The following is a 19370-nucleotide window of genomic DNA, read 5'->3' on the forward strand; positions in this document are numbered from 1 at the left end:
ATCTAGAAATTTAGTAGGTGAATAGGAGAGCCACTTACAATTAGCTGGAGATCTTCAAGTAGCACATGAGCTATTCATTGAAGAAGCATGTTCTACACTCTACGGTATCTGTTTTTACTGCGTTTGGTAATACCTTAGAAAATAGTAGCCCATTTAGAGTGAGTGGCATGTGTTTTAGTCCTGAAGAGACCGCTTCAGATCTCTGCCAGACCTGTCCTTGCAGATAAAGGAATGCACAGAAGGCTTTTGGAGTTAACTTGTGCAGTTACACATATTGCAATGGTTAGGAAAGCCTAAGAAAGAAGTACCTCATCTCGTTTGCGATACAGAGTTCTTGTTGCAAATGCTGCTCCCGGCAGTACCATGACATAAGCATATACATCCACAGGAGGGACTCCAGCAACAACTACATCTGCGACCACAGCAATAACCGCTTTCACGAAAGCAGTGACCAGCTGCGACCATGGCAGATGATTTTGCTACATGAAGGACTTATTCTCTGAGAATATCAATTTCCATGGTGTGAGGCGTCTGTAAATCCTAGAAAAGGATCAAGGTGTTCTCTTTATCTTCAAAAGTTCCACATCTGCAGCTTAAGATGTCCTAGCAATTTTGGCCTCTGAAGATGATTCCGCTACACAGGGACATGCAGTTGTCACTTCAACTACAGCACAGTAGGTCCTAGCTTCCACCACCCAAACTAAGGTTCTCAGCATGCAGACAGTACTAAGCGTCTCCCTTGTCCACAGTGATCCCAGGGGAGGAAATTTTACCTCCACCTTGCACAAAGTATTTTATGTGGAAAGATCTTCGGGTAGTTTTTAAAATAGACACGGGGAATGACCTTGTGAAAAATGTCAGCCTCCGCTTCCTCAGCTAAGGCACATTTCTTCCAAATTGACATGAAGAGAAGACCAACTGAAGTTGCCTCTTTCCAACCGTCTCCTAGATGTAAACGCTCCACTACAAATACTGACTTTTTATTGTATTTACTTGCCTATTCTCCAACCATACCACACTATTCCAAACTGTTCCATGAAGTGTTTTGTTAACTGATAACTTTTCAACATTCCAGAAAGTCTCCAAGACAACAGTAAGAAAACTTGAAATTTTGTGTTGGAGTCTTTGGTTGTATTTGAAATTTTGCAGATGAAATAGCAGTCTAGACGTAGGAAGCCTCTTGTTCCAATCCTACTGAAACCTTTAAAGGACATGTTTCTCACTCCTTTTTTTGAATGAGCACAGAGAAAGTATGTAAAGAAAATCAAGCCTGGAGCCTCCGACTTGAAATTTATGAAACCTAATCCTCCATTGGACTTTGCAATTGTAGTTGCTGCAAAGAAGAGCTATAATGACAGTGGCTCTGCTTCATAAACAGTATGTTGGGTCCCCTCAGCAGTAATGTTTTCCAGATGTTAGCTAGTGTATCAGAGTTTAGTTCCACCTACAGCTTTATAGGATTTTATGAATCAATTCTTGGAGTATATGCCTTAAGGTAAAGGAAATCACTTAATGAGTTTGTAAAAGAACATATACTTACCTCTAACATAGTAGATGCAGCAAGTGGTACCCCTGACCTTTCTACAACTGATTAGATCTGCAGTCTATCAATAAGACATTTGTTTCATCTCAGTACAACATAAGATCTCTGACCGGCCTTTCACTGGATTGTCTTTCTTTGATGTCCTCATGAACTACAACATCTAGAAAAATAAATTGGAAAATGAAACATTAAAACTGTAAGATGTAAAAAAAATAGGAAATTCCCACTGCAGGATTTATGGAAAAATTAAAAAAAAACGATTCCTATTCTCTACTTAAAAGGGGAGCTTAAATAACAACAGTAGCAACTGCAATAGCCAACAGCCATCAGCCTCAGCAGGCAGAGCTAAAACAAACAGGACTTCATCAGTCTGGCACTACTGTTCAGCACCCCGGAGAGGAGACCAAAAGGCAAGCCAATGCGAGATATTGTGCAGAATGGGTACAAAGTTGTTGAGTTCCCATATGACTCCATCTTCATCAATATCTACATACTCCAATTCCGCTGAAAAAATATTTTTTTTCTAAGTTGGACTGGCTGGGTGAAAGGGTAGGTATCCTGTTGAAGGCGGCAGATTTTCAACTCATTAAAGGAACAATGGAGGTTACTCTTGCTTTTTAATAATCAAACACAAGGGATCGTAATTGATTTTTCACCTGAGACCTAATCTCAAGCAGGTGAACAACTTGGTCAAATTCAGGATATTGGCACTACTCCAGATGTTTCCTAATCTTTATCAAGGATTCTGGATGCAAGCCTTATACCAACGGGATGCAAATTTGTTTCAGAGTGAAGAAGCGCCACCAATATAGACTTTATGTCCTGAAAAAAGTGAACATAGACTTTTTGAAGTGCATGGCTGTGGTGGCTGCTTTTTTTTTTTTAATGAAGACAATTCTTTGTTTATCCAGACCCAGACAGCAGCGTATCAAAGCCCCCTCTGAGCAAATGCTTCTACAAGGCTTACAAATGCCACAATTTAGGCATGCAAATCAATGTGAGCAAATCCACTCTGATTCAGGTGTGGTGTGCCCTATATTTAGAAGCACAGTTAAGTATGCACAAGGAACCGTGGCTGCTTCCCAGGAGACATTACTTTCCATTCAGTAGAAATGTGTTTACCTTCAGCTTTCTCCTTCCTCATTAGACACACAAGTATCCTCTTCGAGGGCTCTTTTGTATTGTTTGTGTTCCTTGTTTGGTATAGCACACGAGGCTCTCTAAGAATACTTGGAGGATCAGTGGTCCCAGAAGGCAGAGGCCTAGGTTGGATTAGTTGACGGAAGCATTAGTCTCTAAAGTGCTGGTGTTGTCAGGGCTCTTTGCCCGAGGGTTATTCCATTTCGCTACCTGTAGGCAAATCAAACCATGACAATGAACTTTTCCTTCAAAACACTTCTCAAAGGAAATGTTATACGAAGGTGAAAATTATCACATCACTGTGCAAGAGTGGAAGGCAGTACATCTGGCTTTGCGGCCTTTCGTTCCTACCATCGCATGCACTTTTAGTCTCCTTCATATGGACAACACTGACATGGTGTTTTTTTACCCGAGCAAACCAAGAGGGACGGGAGTCTGAATCCTTTCCATAGAAACGCAATAAAGGTGGCCCTGGTAGCTGGCAACGGACATCGAGCTAATTGGATGGCCTTAGCCAACGACTTCTGGAACAAGACAAGTGCATTCCAAACAAGGAAATGCTTTCAGAATTTTGTTCATATTGGGAATGTCCTCACATAGATCTTTTCGCTACAGAAGAAAATGCTAAATTCTTGCTAACGCCAACAGTTCCAAGAGCCATATCCTGGAGAGAGTTGAGAAATTGATCAAATGAATTTCTTTTCCCAATAATTCCTCTTCTCACAGTAGTGATCTCCAAGTTGAAACGCAGCAAGCCATAGAGGATTTAAGAGCCCTAGTTGTGGTACCTGGATCCATTCGACCACATGAGAAACTTCCATACAGACTGGCTCTTCTTTCCCGGATTTCAGATAGCACCTTCTATCCCAGCTTTTCGTTGCTGTACTTGACTGCCTGGCACTTGTGTACTAAGTATGTTTTACTAGTGGAAATACATGATTAGGTCACATCGAAGCTTGGGAGTAAGGCACAGAAAATGATTTGTGAATCATGGATGGGCATTCAGGTATAATTAAGAAAGTTGTAAGACAAAGCTACTGAAAAAACTGATTTGTGAACTGGGCCATCTTAGTTTCCATTCTGCCACATTCTTTACTGGACTTTGGTAGTGAGCCAGATTCCCCGAATAATTTGGACTCCCTTTGATAGATTGTCTGGCTCTTTCACCTTTGCTTCCATATTCCTAATGCTTCTCACTGTGAAATGCTGGAAATCCTTGAGCTGTATTGAGAAATCCATAGCAGACGTTAGTTTTTATTTGATTCCTTCCTACTCTGATTTCTACCCTTTTTCTAACGCTTCCCAATAAATTCTCCAATTATGCATTAATCACTTCGACGCAAGCTCTGTGTTCTTTGCTTTGGCGTTCATTCCTTTGTGCAGATCTCATTGCTTTTACCAGGGTCCTTTGGTAAGTAGTTTTATTTCTACTCCTCCATCGTGTCAAAGAAACATTTTTCTCCTCTTTGGCCTTTTGTCAGGTACTTACTATTGGCTTAAAATAAATTACTATTGTTAATCTTTTCTGGCATTTCAGAGTCTGATCTCTCTGCTTTGTAAGATGTGGATTCTCCTAGTTCAAAAGAAAGTGATCCACCCTTCTTTTCATTTGCGCAGGGATTAGCATGAAAGTCTGGCAAGTATGAACTGGAAGGCACGAGCTGGTCCGGCGGGCAGCAGATGGCACAGTGAGCTTTTGAAGTGGGCGGCGGGAGAGAGCGCACTGAGATATCAACTGGCTTGGAGGCAGGGTAATGAGAAGGCGCAGGAGGCCGCGTTGGAGTGGGAAATGTTGGTGCAGGCCCTCAGGGATTATAGTGCCCCTAGCGACTCTGAAAGTGAAGAAGCGACTCGCCCCGAGTCCCGGTGAACGTTAGTACTGACAGTCCTATTGCCTTCCCCGTGGGTCCGATAGCAGATCCTATGTTGATAGCTCCCCGGCGCTGGTGGTGGGGGGGGGGGGGGGGGGTTCTCTTAGTTAGTAGACATTTATGGGGAGGGGGTTTATTTTGGGGGTTTTAGGCTTGTTTGGAAAAGCAGATGACGGACAGTGCATTATCCGGACCAGCTCCAGCATCCTACTGACCCCCATTGCAATTCGCCGCCCGACCCCAGGGTTGTGGGCTGGTTGGCTGTGTACAAACTCTATGGAGGGGGGCCAGAGGGCTTTATTCTGTTACCATTGCTTATATTACCATGCTGGTCGTTACTGTACTGATTTACTGATTCCTGCAATAAAAATATATTTAAAAAAAAAAAAAAAAAATGAAAGTCTGGCAAGTATCCTGCCTCCTGGACATACTCTCTCCTATTTTGATTTCTCATCTGTTGAGGGTTAGAGTTAGTGTGTTTGTGGCATGAGGATGACAGTAGGATGTGCAAAGGCCTATCCTAGGAAACTCAGTGATTTAAATGGTTCTGGAGTAGCACAGGCAGAGACGCACATCCCACAGACCATAAGCTCTTAGCACTGGTGTGCGCTCCAAGCACTGTGTCAAGCATTTAGATGAGCCAAGTCCAGAAACCTTTCTCCTGCTGGAGTAGAGGCATTATCACCAGGAGCACTGGTTTTTTTCTTTTTACATCAGTGAAGCAATTCTTCAAGAACGTTTTACAGACTTTCAGATATTTTGTGATTAAATATGGGTATTTTATTTCCAAAGTAGAGGCTCCCAACTCCGTATTTTAACTTTCATTGCTTTTATTCTACAGCAGCAAGAATAAAAACAAAAATTGCAACTCCTATAAATCATTTAGTAAATTAAGCAAATGATAAGTATTCGGCCAGTCGCCATTCTCTATTGCTGCAGTGACTTTTTTCCCTTTACTGCTGCAAGCGGACGATAGTTCTTTAGCTTCACCTTTCACTTTCTGTTCGTGGCATTTCATTTATATGTTATTTTATGTGTCTAATCTTTGTCTACCCCATGATGCTATCACGACGTTGTCAGTCACAGCCTCGACGACATTCATCCTGTGCTTTTAATTGGGAATGCATTGGCCATGTTTTTGCATTTGCAAAGGTGGTGTGCCTCATGACAGTCTTATTTTCGCTGGTGTCAGCGTGAGTATGCTGCACAGCTATTAACTGACAGGTGCAGCTTGTGAGTGCCACGGTGAGGAGTCACCTATGTCCGAGTGTGAGAATAATGATTCGGTGCCGGAAACAAAACTTCCTACCCTTGTTCTGAAAATCATGGGCAACCAGGTCTTGCCAGAGTTTGCCATGAGTGAGAAGCTTCTAGCTAGCAATGTTCAAGAGAAAGACTAAGAGTGTCTTACTGGAAGGGGATAAGCTTGGTAATTGCTGCACTAGCCTAAAGAGGCCTTGTCATATATGAAAGAATACCTTCCTGATGGAGGTAGTCTACCTTATAAGTGACCCATTGAACCAGAAGTGGGTTTCAAGTCATAAACCAGCTTAAGAACTGGTATATCTGTGGGTTTATTCTCAGGTACTGACTCTACCTTTTCTAACCTGGGATCTGTTGAGGCTAACCATCCGATAGGTTGCTAGTAGAAAGGAGAAATTACAAGTAAGTGCATTTCTGAAGACCAGTGATTTTGATGAATTCCTGGTTCCCAGGGATGCCGTCAATTATCCCAAGTTTCAACCATCGACTTTGCAACCATCCAAATCAACTTGAGTGCAGGGGTGTGGAATTTAATAAAATATCTACTTGTCCATGAAATGAAATATTATTTATAGTGCGCAACTATGCCCAGTGGGCGTCAAGGCGCCTAAACCAAATAAAAAGCTGTTAGCAGACAGAAACAGAGCCTACTGGTATGCCTTAATAAAGAGCCAAGTTTTCAGTGACTTCCTAAAGAGATCGAGGGAAGGAAGTAATTTGATTTCAAGGGGGAGTGAATTCCACATCAGAGGTGCCAATATGGAGAAAGCTTTGGTCCCCCATCTAGCCTTCTTGGCTCTGGGAATTACCAGTTGGTGTTGCTCGCTGGATCGTAGACATCTGCTCGGAACATATCTGGTGAGTAATGAACCAAGGGCATCATCCGAGCCTGCAGATAAAGCCTTATATGTAAGGCAAAGGAGTTTAAAAGTGATCCTTGAAGGAATGGGGAGCCAATGGAGGTTCTTCCTCGCTAGGGTCATAGATGCCAACCAGGGCAAAGCGAGAGCAAACCACGCTGCAGCGTTCTGTATGACCTGCAAACGCTGAAGCAGGCCCTTGTTGGCCCCGGCGTACACTGAGTTACAGTAATCAAGCCTTGAGCCAACAAGGGCAATCACCACCTGTTTCCGCGCCTGTGGGGACAGATAGTGCACGATCCTTTTCAGGGTCTTGATGACACCCCAACAGGTCGCCACCGTTCTGTTAACCTGTAGCTCCATGGAGAGCTGGGTGTCAAAGATGACGCCTAGGTTCCTGGCAGATTTGGTAGGTATAGGGCAGCTACCTAAAGAAGGAGGCCACCAGTCACCTGACCATATGTCAGGACCTCTGTCTTGTCCCCGTTCAACTTTAGGGAGTTGGAAACCATCCACTCTGCAACAAGTTGCATGCAGGCCCTAAAGTTAGAAGCAGTTTCACTAACAGAGTGGGTCAGGGATACCATAATCTGCGTGTCGTCAGCATACGACACTACCTCCATCCCCTGAGATCTTACAAGTCTTGCGAGGGGGGCCACGTAGATGTTGAACAGGGTCGGACTCAATGCCGACCCCTGTGGCACCCCACATTGCAAAGACTTGGCAGGGGAGAGGTATTCACCTAGCATGACACGCTGCTCTCGATGTTGTAAAAAGGAGCTTAGGAGGCTGAGCGCCGGTCCAACTACCCCTGCCTCCCTTAACCTAGATGTTAAAGTCAGGGGAGACAGGGTGTCGAAAGCTGCTGAAAGATCAAGCAGCACCAGTACGGTGGTGAGACCCAAATCTACTTTTCTGCGGATGTTGTCCATGACTTTCGTCAAGGCAGACTCCGTACTATGTAGCTTCCTGAAGCCATGTTGGGACCCATCCAAGAAGCCTGAGGTGTCAAGGAAGTTTGAAAGATGGAAATTCAAATGGGTCTCCAACATCTTAGCAGGGGCTGGCAGCAGAGAGATGGGTCTAAAGTTCTTCAGCACTCCAGGGTCTAAGGTGGTCTTTTTCAGAAGCGGCTTTACGATGGCTCTCTTCCAGAGTGATGGAAAAATGCCCTGTTCCAAGGCTCCATTCATTACCTCAAGCATCGGGGGAAGAATGATCTCTCTGCAGTTCTTAAGTACCTTAAGGGGCACTGGATCAAGGGGGGATGAAGATTTAGTTTTATCCAACAGGCTATTGAGATCTTCTAGCGTAAGAGCCGGGAAGTGTTCAAGGGACTGAGGGGAGTCTTCATTCCAGGCTTCCAGTCGTGTAATTTGCGAGGAGTCCTCCAAACTGAGCAAGTTCCTCTGCGACTTTAGGGCTATGTAAATATCGTCAATCTTTTTGTAGAAAAAGTTCGATATGTCATCACATAGCTCCTGGGAAGCAACTACTGGGTCAGGAACCTGAAGAGAGCAAAGGGAGTCTACAATTTTAAAAAGCTCTTTGGAGGATGTTAAAGAACAGGTTAGGTTGGAAAAATAGTCCTGTTTTTCCTTAATGACTCTCTTTTTATACTCCCGTAGTAGACTCTTATAGCCTTCTCTATCTTTGTGATCCCAAGATTTACGCCAGCCACGTTCCTTCTGTCTACATTTTTGTCTGAGCAACCTCAGATCGGCAGAGAACCAGGGGGCAGATGGCTTCTGTCTAGCTGCAGATTTCAAGGAGGGGGGGGCTAGTTCATCAACGGCTCTAATAATGGCATCAGTGAGATCTTGAGCCGATTCATCCACCTTCTGCTTAGTTGAAATACTGATGTTACGAATAAAAGGGGCAAGAGTCTCCTTGGTGAAATTTTTGAAGCTCCTTTTAGATTGTGGTTTTTTTTTTTTTTTTTTTTTTTTTTAGATTGTTTTTTGTATTACTCCTAAATCTACTTGTCCTGTGAAAAAAATCTACTTGTCCCTTCGGCGCCATGTAGCACTGTGGCAAATTATGGAAGAAATCTTGTTGTAGCCGAGCTCTGAATATAACCTCTCTGATTATGCCCGGTCTAATACTATAGTAGGGCTTGAATACTAGCATTTTCCTTATTGTGCTTCCTTTCTGCAAATCTACATACTGGGACTGGAAAAAGCAGTAAGCAAGAGTTCCAGGGTAGAAATGCCCTTTCGAGTCTGCGCAAACCTACTAACTTGCATGTTTAAAGTCGTTTCACCAGCTCTTATCTAATCTTTTCCCATACTGAGAAAGGTTGGAAATTTGCTCCTGATAAGGGCAGAAGTAAAACTTCTTTCAGGGTTGGAAAAAAGAGCTTGGAGAGAAAGTGGACTTGTAAACGCTCAACAGATTTTCACAGAGAAAATCTACATATGCATATTTGCTACTTCCAAAATATAGTACACAAACATTTTCTAGGAGTACGATTTCCTTGTCTACTTCTATAAATTGTTGTGAATTCATGAAATATGTAAATCTGCACTACTGATAAGACCGATTACTTGGGTGTACTTTTGTGAGTTTCTTTCAGAAATGGGCCCCTAAATAGGTGTTGCATTAACCAAGATCTTTTGTTTTTGTTAAAATCCTTTCTTTATCTATCAGCTGGCTTCCTTGTGAGTGACAACATTCTGTTATTTCACGAGGAGCATATCAGTACACAAAGTAGTTTTGTTCAGTGCCAGGAACTACTGTCAGTTTGCTTTTTGCGACAAAAAATATTTTGGCTTTTTGCCAGTGTTTGTTATAATGGTGATGGACCGACCTCTCCTACAACCATAAAGTTTTACAAAAGCCATGTCAAACCAAGACACTCTCTGACAAAACCAAAACAATGTCCACTAATGTCAGACATGTTGGATTTGCCTGTGCTTATTCATTTTCATGTTCCTCATAATCTTGTTGAAACTGTTTACATTGATTTTCCAGAATGAATATTTTTGGAAATACGAACATACCTCAACACATTTTACTAAATGATGCTTTTAAAAAAACAGTACCTAAAATTCCACAGTAGTTTTGCAAAATGTTTTTTTCCTATTCATTTTTTTGTGTACGTTTTATTTTGAAAGCAAAGAACTATCAATCTTGCTTTCAAGCTTCTGCAAATATTTGCATCTAATCCAAGAACTTTCTGGGAGCATTATACGGAGCCTCATATTGTTAAACTTTGGAAATGTTTACACATTTATTTTTACTGGAACCACTGTCCGTAGTGCAGTCTGAGCATACACCATTTATTTAGAGCACACACCCTATTAATAAAGGCTTGCATTAATGAACCATAAATACAAGTTTGAACAGCATTAACATATGGATGCAAATATTACCTCAACTGCAGACAGTTCCCTTCCCTGCTCCAAAATGTGTTACTGTAAACTGACAGCCAGAGGGTTTGTGCTACAGAGGTTCTTTAAAGGCTACATGTCCAAGGACAAAATAAACATGAAAACTTGTTGTCCTTGACCCACGATAATATTTCCTGGGCATCCTGCTATAGGAATCCCACATCCCTGGAGTGGTAGACTGTACCCCATGTTGTATTTGCCTTAAATAAACCATATAAATTGTGAAGACCTTTTAAAATATGAAAATGCACTATTGTTTTACAAATGCACTTACCTCGTTGTGTCTTTAAAATACTTGTTTATTATTTACTTTTCAGCAACACAATCAACCTTTTAAGTAATTTTCCAGTTTCTTGCTTGGATGTGCTCATTAGTGCTTCAGCAGAAGAAGAAGAATCTTTGAAGTACAACGGTATGAATATGGACGCCATTCAAGTTTTGCTCGATTTTATGGAGATGAGAATAGACAAGGTATAGCGCTCAAACTAAGTTATAGGTCTTAAATGAAAGATAGTGTGTCTGAATATAAAATACTTAAAAATGCATCCTTGTTTTAGGGTTGTTCCACACACTGAAATGGAAGTTCATTGAATAATCGCATGTAATGAACTGGGTTTAGATGAGTGGTCAAGGCACATGATCTGTTGTTGGGAGGATTCTATTTAAATCATTTAGGTCCCTACATGTATTAAATTCATCCCTCAAGTCATAACTGATTTTCTACCACACGATTGGTCTCAGGATGAAGGCTGGCGGATAAGGGGGCATGGTGGTGTGGTTCCCCTCCTTTTTTAATGAAAAAAACATGCTTTAAAAGAATCTTTATAATTTAGGAAAGTTTTTCTGTTGGTTTGGGTGAAGGATGTAGGGAAATGATGGGACTCTGGGAAGTCAAAGCGTGAAGATCTCTTTTGAAGCACTAGATTAGGAACATGCACCCTGATGTCCAGTGATTTCAGCATTTATAATCCCATCAATATCACCTATACCCTCCTGAATTCGGATCATGGCTTGGGAGTTAAAAAGGTAGTGACTTGAACACTACATCCAGCTCCTTTCTTATTGATACTACTTGCAGATTCCTCAGCTTATAAATAATTTAACTGGTGCCTTTGACGTTGGTGGCTTCCGTGAAAGCCTTATAAAGCCAGAGTTTTTTTTGGGCGGGGGGCCGCAGTCAGGTGATGTTGAGGTTAGATCCACTGAAGTATCCAAGACCAATGGTCTGTCCTTCCCTTTAAAATTCAACTTCTGGCATGAGCAGAGTCCTTTGGGTGTCAGTATGGTGGGAAGATGGCTGTGAAATTCAGGTAAAGCATTGCGGCTCTCGCAAATATGAGCGAGAACGTGAAGCAACAACAAACTTGCATGAACAGGTCACTCATGTAGAGAGGGAGGTATTGCCTAAGTGTGAGCGGAATTTGTTGAATTGTTGAATTTGTACTTCTTTCCTTAAGATGGATGTGGAGTTACTTCCAGATTGCGGGGGCAATTCCAAAGAAAGATCTGTTGTAAGTTTTCTTTGTGGGGCATTTTTGTAGCTTAAGTAGTAGGGAACTTGTGCTTCTGGAAGATCTGTTTCTACCTGATAGGGTCGGTTTCTGGGTCAGTTAAGAGGGGAGTATTATGGTGCAGCGCTTGATGGGTAATTTATTAAATTTTCAGTTGGAACTTTGCCTTGTAAGGTAGCCATTTCAGTGATTGGAGGTCAGGCTTTATATGGTCGCTTTTTTTTATCCTGTGATGAGCCTAGCTTCTGCATTCATAGTAGCTTTCAGCGGTGCAAGTGTGATTTTAGTGAGGCCCGCAAGGGTAGCACTACCATAATCTAATTTTAGTAACACAAGAGCTTGAACTGCTGTTTTGAGGTCTGTCATGGGAGGAAAGATTTTAGTTTACTTAGCGCATGCAGTTGATGGTTAGCTTCTCAGGTAACAGCACTGATGTGGTTTTGGATGGAGAGGGCATTATCCAAGATTATACCTAAGGACTTGGCCAACTCAGTGACAGTGCAAGGCAGGAAGATGAGGGAACCAATCTTTGATACTAAGGTCCATGGCGGACTGTGAGATCAATGAGAATTTTGTTTTGAGGGCATTGAGTTTAAAGAAGTTATGAGCCAGCCAATGTTGCGTTTTTGTCAAGGTGTTATTGAGGTCATTGGTAGAGGCAATTTTCATGTAAAGCTGAGTGTCACCCACATACATTTGATAGGAGATGTGGTTGAGTTTGAGGATTTCGGGTAAGGGCTCAAATTTTTTTTTAAAACAGATTTTATTGAGGTTTTACGCATTAATAACAGACATCACTTTCAGATTGTCCCCGAATGCATGTTGCTCGTTTCATGTCCTATGTGTCAATGCAGACATAATAGAGTATTGTGACACCCTTCTGCGAGTCTGTTGCACTCCCGGTAATCTCAGTGCGCAGTGCCCAGCCGTTTTGGTGACAGGTGTCATATCGTCGCCACCTACTAGCACATTTCCTCTGGGCACCAGCTGTCTAATCCTCAAGCATGATAGACATAGACCCCTTGCCCTTCAATAAATCAAGTAACCGAACATCCAACTCTCTTCCCCCTCAACATACTCACACCCGACCTTCCCCCACCCCTCCCCCCCTAGCATCCCCCCCTACCCTTCCTCCTCCCCTCAGAAATGCCGCTTCTCCAGCACTATGTGTGCCGCTCCAATTGAGCCCTGTGTCAGTGGTCTAATCGTCCTCCGAAGGAAAGCGCCCGATCATGGGACCCCACCGCCCGCCTACTTGATCATTGCACTGCCCGCACCCTGGGTCCTGCACAATCTACATGGTAGGTAAGTTCAGGGGGATCCATCCTCGTCGTCAGTCGGGTCCTTAAGTAGATCCGTCAGTGGTACCCAGGCTCTGGCTGTGTCCCATAGCTTGTCATTGTCAGTTCTTCGAGCTAGTTGGAGTTGGAGCGTCCCCTCAAAGTCCGCCCACTTAAGGAATTCTTTGAGCCAACGCCCCACATTAGGTCCTGCAGCCGCTTTCCAATGACTGGTGATCTCGCGCTTGGCTAAAACCAGCCCCAGATCCAAAAACCTGCTGGTAGTTTTGTTATGGGCAGTGTGGGGGAACCAGTGCAGCAGGCATACAGCCGGGGTACTTTGCAGGTCCCTCTCTGTTACCTCAGTCAATTTGGTCAATATTCCTCCCTAGTAGTCCTGGAGCATGGTGTATGTATCCTGCATCCTCCAGTCTGCATCGTGGACAGGCGGCATGGGAGTCGAAGAACTCATTGAGTTTGGAGGATTGAAGGAGTGAGGTACGCTCGATGGTACACATAGAATTGGATGAGTTGGAATCTGGCATTCCGGGAACATTTCCACACTCTTTCCATCAACATTTCCCAAGGTTTAGGCTCGATGGGGATTCCCAGGTCTGTCTCCCACCTGGCGCGCAATCTCTCCAGCGGGGTCCTCAAGCCCTGTGTCAATCTGCGGTACAGGCACGTGACCGCCTTAACCCTGCCTGCAGAGGTGACTACATATTGGCAAGGAGGGAAAGCTTGCGGTTCCTCCAGTCCACTCTTCCAGTGTTTGCGCACCGCAGCCGCCAAGGCCGCGTGTAAGAGAAAGTCCTGCGCCGGCAGTTCATTCCTGTCCACCAGTTCTTGAAACGGTAGGATTGCACCTTCTTCGTATAGATCCCCGAGGGTGGAGATCCCGAACTCTTCCCACTCATGTAGCCGCTGCCAATTCCCCCCCATGGGGAAGCTCCATGCAGAGCCATATCTGGATCTCAGGTGAGTACTCCAAACCACCTTTCTGGCGTCGTAGGGCCCTCTTCCAGCAGAGCCTCAGGACCCAGAGGTCTCCGGGGACCTCTCCAGGCAGCAGGGGGAGGCATAAAAGGATCCGCGCCAAATGGTGCATCTCTACGTCCCAACCTCTCTGAGCTATGTCCAGACCTAATCTCCCCACCAATCTTTGGGTAAGCCATTGAAATTGGACCGCATGGTAGTAGGCCTCAAAATCAGGCGCTGCAAGGCCTCCTTCCCGTCTGGGGGCGCATCAGGGTAGGTAGTGCCACCCTGCGCCTTCCCGATCCCCATAGGAAGCCCGAGATCATGGAATTGAGCTGGGCAAAGTACCTCCCTGGTATCCAGAGTGGCAGAGTCCTAAAGTAATAAAGCAATCGGGGGAGGGTTATCATTTTCAGAAGTGCCACTCGCCCCGCGACCGATAAGGGTGTAATGACCCCCAGAATTCCAGGTAACTCTTGGTGCTGTGCAGGGCCCGGCCTATGTTACCTTCAAATAGATCGGCTGCCCCATGGTAAATCCGCACCCCCAAGTACGGTAAGCAGTGACCCTCCCATCTCACATCCAGCCCTTCGGGGGAAGCACCTCGGTCACCCCGCAACGGAAATAGACAGGTCTTAGCCCAGCTAACCTTGAGTCCCGCCTCCTCCCCCAGTCTCTCCAGCAGTTCCCGAGCTCCACGGAGCACACCATCGTTATCGGCAAGGAACATCAGTAAGTCGTCCGCATATAGGGCAATGTGGTGTATTCGACCCTGCACTTCCAGGCACCTGTAGTGCTCTCCCCCCCGCGCACGTGCCGCTAGGGGCTCCATTGCCAGGGCAAACAAGAGTTCGGGTAAGGGCTCCATGTATAGGTTTAACAATGTTGGGGAGAGAGTTGAACCTTTGGGTATGCCATGCGAGACCGGTGATTGATCGTAGAGGGTAGTGTTGATTATGGTAGGCTGAGATCTATTGTGAAGGAAAGAGGAGAACCACTGTAGCATGGTACCGGAGAGACCCATTCAGTGTTCAGGTTTTAAAGGGTATTATGATTGACCATGTTGACGCCACTGATAGGTAAAGTAGTATCTGTAGGCAAGATTAATTCTGATCAAGTGAGCATAGGCCATCATTGGCAATGTGGGCCAGGGCAGTTTTGGTGATATGACCCAGTCGGAGGCCAGATTGACACTGGCCCAGGAGTTGGATTTGTTCTATATGATTGCAAAGCTGTGAGTGTACACGTTTTTCTAAGAGTTTGGCTAAAGTTGGGATGTTGGAGATAGGGTGATAGTTGTCTGGGTCGGATTGGTATGAGTTTTTCTTTTTTTTTTAATATGTGTGACCTGTCTACTTTTGAGGCAGTCGGAAATGGAACCATGGGTGAGTGAGGCATTGGCTATCATAGTCCATACTTGGGGAGTAGGAGGGGAATGGAGTTGTTGAGGAGTTTAGATGGAAGGATATTGTTTAATTGGTTGGTGTATTGCAGAGAAGTCAATAGTAATAAGATGTTGTTTTCATCAAAGGTTTTGAAGTTAGACCAGGAGGCGTTATTTTTCAGGTATTAGGGGAGGGTTTCTTAGATGTTGTTCCTGCATGAGTGGTATGGAGTGTAGGGGGTTCACATGATAAGAGTTTTATAGTGATCTGGATCTGGATGGCGATTAGGGTGGTTTTCTCAACAAAGAGGGAGGCAAAGATTTTGCAGTTGAGTAGTGTTTTGTTGTCTGAGGATGGAAAATCTTTTTTGCGGTTCGTCTTTTTAAAAATATTTTCGAACAGTGTTTTGGTCTATTAATTGCCATGTCAAGTTGATTTTGGAAGAGTGCCACTTTGGAGTTTCTGATGTGCCTATTGTAGGTGCTTCTACATTGTCCTAGAAGTGTGAGGTTGAGCAGAGAGAGGGTGTTTCTCTATGCTCTTTCTGCAAATCTGAGGAATCTGCTTTTCTCATTAAGGTTACTATTGAACCAGGTGTTGGTTCTTTTAGACGGAATTCATGTACGTTTTTTGAGGGCAAGGTGTTCATGATTTTAGTCATGGAATCGATGTAGTGCTCAATGAGCATCATACATGGGGGAGGACTGGAATATGATGTCATTACTAAAAGCCTAGTTAGTGATTGGGTTAATGTTGCTGGTGTAGCAGACCCAATGTTTGGCTTTCTCAGGTTGGCCCTTTGAGATGATTGCCCTTTCTGAGATGAGGAAGGAGATCCAGTGGTGGTCAGACCAATCGCAAGGTAGGATAGATTTAATTTGTATTGTATGCTCTCTAGCAATGATTAAATGTAAGGTGGCCCCTTTGTTATGAGTTGGGTTGTTGCAGGCTTGGATAAGGTTGAGGTCCTAGAGGAAGGATTTAAAACTGTTCACAAGAGGGTTGTTGGAATTGTTCCAATGAATGTTGGATATTCCAAGAAAATTCTGGATGTTATGATCATCATTGTTAGAGGAGATGATCTCCATGATCTGTTTGATGAACTAGGGGTTATTCCCAGGAAGGTAGTAAGAGGTTTAAAGAGAGCATATTGAATTGCCATTAGTGGAGATGTTGATCCTAAGGTATTGGCAGGAGGGCAGTGATGAAGCATGAAGCTAGTGCGGATCTGTATATGTAGTCTAGGCCACCTAAGAGTGGTCTAGTCTGATGATGGCATGACGGGGGGGTAGTATGTCAAGAACTGGGAATGAAGATTTGTTCAGCCAAGTTTCAGTAAGTATAAGGATGCCACGGTCCAAATTAAGTATAAGATCTATGTCCGCTGCGTGTTTCACAGCTGAGTGGCTGGGTAATGAGGATGTTTTGATGGTATTTTTAGATGTATGTGAAATGGAAACATATTTGAGGTTTGCTTTGTTTATGTACTCAGTGCTGGGCAGGGACGCCCTGAGAGGGTGAGTGAAAATAGACTCGATTTTTAGTAGTAGGTATAGTGTGGTTGGCTGGAGCATGGGTATAAGTGTGTAGGAGGGAGAGTATATCAGTATTGGAAAACTGTCTGACTATTTTATTGGGACTAGAGGAGTGGTTATACTTTGGCCTAGATCTTTAGCAAGGGTGTGTGACCTGGGTGTGGGCAGAAATACATAGGATAGGAGCAGATTGCCATTTGGGAGTTAGCGTTGATATTCTGGAGGTGAGTCCTAATCAGCTGCAGTTCAGATTTTATAGTGTTGAACATGAAGTGTAACGACTCATAAGGGGCTCCTGGCTAGGGGATCCACTGTAGTGTGGATACTGGCCAAATCAGGGCAGTTGGAGGAGCCAGCGTCGGTAGGGTCCGCATTCACAGCTTTTGGGAATGGTTGGTTGATAGGGGATGGTGGGTGTACTGATCCTATTGATGGACATGTAGCTGCAGGAGTCTAAAGAAGAGTGAGGAATACAGATGTTGAAGTGTTGTTGACGTGGGAGAGTGCCAACATTATCGCTGGAAGTAGAGGTTTGTTGGATTGCAGTGGTTTCAGTGGAAAAATGGCTGTCCGCCAGGAGTGAGATGTGGGAAGATGGGAAAGGAGGGGTGGGAGAGATGGGGTTGTCTCGTCGAGAGAAATCAGGGGTAACCCTATGAGGAACGGAGTGGAGTTTGGGGACACTCATTAGTGTTCTGGTCTAGGATGTGGAGCTATATATGGAAGAGTGACCACATTTCTTTGGGATGAGATGTGAGGAGTTGTAGATTAGCATAGTCCTCCCCATACTCTCACATATACTCATGCTCCACAGCCATTCTTCAGCAGAGGACTGTCTCCCCATCTCAGAGATATCTCCCACTTGCCTAGCAACAGTGCCATAGAAACCAGTTGGCAGATCGTCTGGAGTACTTCGAGTGTGTAGCCCAACAAGGCAACCACTGGGTTGGGGGTTCATCTTGTAGTCAGTCATGTCTGCGGTGTGCGCATATATATTTCCCCAGTAACTGTCAGTCACAAGGCATGTCCAAGTTTAGTGGGCAAAGGCTGATCCGGGAGCTTGGCATTTTAAACATTTGTCAGAACCATTAGTGGTTATCCCCAGGAAGGTAGTAGGCGGTTTAAAGAGAGCATATTGAATTGTCATTAGTGGAGATGTTGATCCTAAGGTATTTGCAGGAGGGCAGTGATGAAGCATGTGATTGTTTCATAGCTAGTGCAGATCTGTATATGTAGTCTAGACCACCTCTGAATGGTCTAGTCTGATGATGGCATGACAGGAGGGGCGAATAGTATGTCAAGAACTGGGAATGAAGATTTGTTCAGCCAAGTTTCAGTAAGTATAAGGATGCCACGGTCCAAATTAAGTATAAGATCTATGTCCGCTGCGTGTTTCACAGCTGAGTGGCTGGGTAATGAGGATGTTTTGGGGGTATTTCTAGATGTATGTGAAATGGAAACATGTTTGAGGTTTGCTTTGTTTATGTACTCCGTGCTGGGCAGGGAATTCCTGAGAAGGTTGAGTGAAAATAGTCTCGATTTTAGTAGTAAGTATAGTGTGCTTGGCTGGAGCATGGGTATAAGTGTCTAGGGGGGAGAGTATATCGGTATTGGAAAACTGTCTGACTAGCTTATTGGGACTAGAGGAGTGGTTATACTTTGGCCTAGATCTTCAGCAAGGGTGTGTGACCTCGGTGTAGGCAGGAATACATAGGATAGGAACAGATTGGCATTTTGGAGTTAGTGTTGATATTCTGGAGGTGAGTCCGATATGAGGATAGCTTGTGTTCAAGATTAGAGGTGATATGAGCTAGTTGAAAGTGTTAGCCCTAATTAGCTGCAGTTCAGATTTTATAGTGTTGAACATTAAGTGTAACGACTCATAAGGGGCTCCAGGCTAGGGGATACACTGTAGTGTGGATACTGGCCAAATAAGGGCAGTTGGAGGAGCCAGCGTCGGTAGGGTCAGCATTCACAGCTTTTGGGAATGGTTGGTTGAAAGGGAATGGTGGGTCTACTGATCCTATTGATGGACATGTAGCTGCAGGAGTCTAAAGAAGAGTGAGGAATACAGATGTTGAAGTGTTGTTGACGTGGGAGAGTGCCAACATTATCGCTGGAGGGAGAGGGGTGTGTTGGATTGCAGTGGTTTCTGTGGAAAAATGGGTGTCCTCCAGGAGTGAGATGTGGGAAGAGGGGAAAGGAGGGCTGGGAGAGATGGGGTTGTCCAGTGGAGAGGAATCAGGGGTAACCCTATGAGGAACGGAGTGGAGTTTGGAGACACTCATTTGTGTTCTGGTCTAGGGTGTGGAGAGATATATACGGAAGAGTGACCACATTTCTTTGGGATGAGATGTGAGGGGTTGTAGATTAGCATAGTCCTCCCCCATACTCTCACATATACTCATGCTCCCCAGCCATTATTCAGCAGAGGACTGTCTCCCCATCTCAGAGATATCTCCCTCTTGCCTAGCAACAGTGCCATAGAAACCATTCGGCAGATCATCTGGAGTACTTACAGTGTGTAGCCCAACAAGGCAACCACTGGGTTGGGGGTTCATCTTATAGTCGGTCATGTCTGAGGTGTGCGCATATATATTTCCCCAGTAACT

At 44.3% G+C, this 19370-nt stretch overlaps 1 protein-coding gene across 4 annotated transcripts in view; it reads left to right on the forward strand.

Moving 5' to 3' along the window:
- The window catches only part of RIC8B (RIC8 guanine nucleotide exchange factor B), a 477183-nt gene that overhangs the window by 257222 nt on the left and 200591 nt on the right, over positions 1 to 19370 (forward strand). For all 4 annotated transcript variants that reach the window (XM_086921785.1, XM_086921794.1, XM_086921812.1 and 1 more), the window contains one exon: positions 10387 to 10540. In XM_086921785.1, coding sequence (XP_086777911.1) covers positions 10387 to 10540 — 154 coding nt within the window. The remainder of the gene's footprint in view (positions 1 to 10386; positions 10541 to 19370) is intronic.

The sequence above is a fragment of the Lissotriton vulgaris genome, chromosome 1_1, assembly GCF_964263255.1.
Source record: "Lissotriton vulgaris chromosome 1_1, aLisVul1.2, whole genome shotgun sequence".
Lineage (NCBI taxonomy): Eukaryota > Metazoa > Chordata > Amphibia > Caudata > Salamandridae > Lissotriton > Lissotriton vulgaris.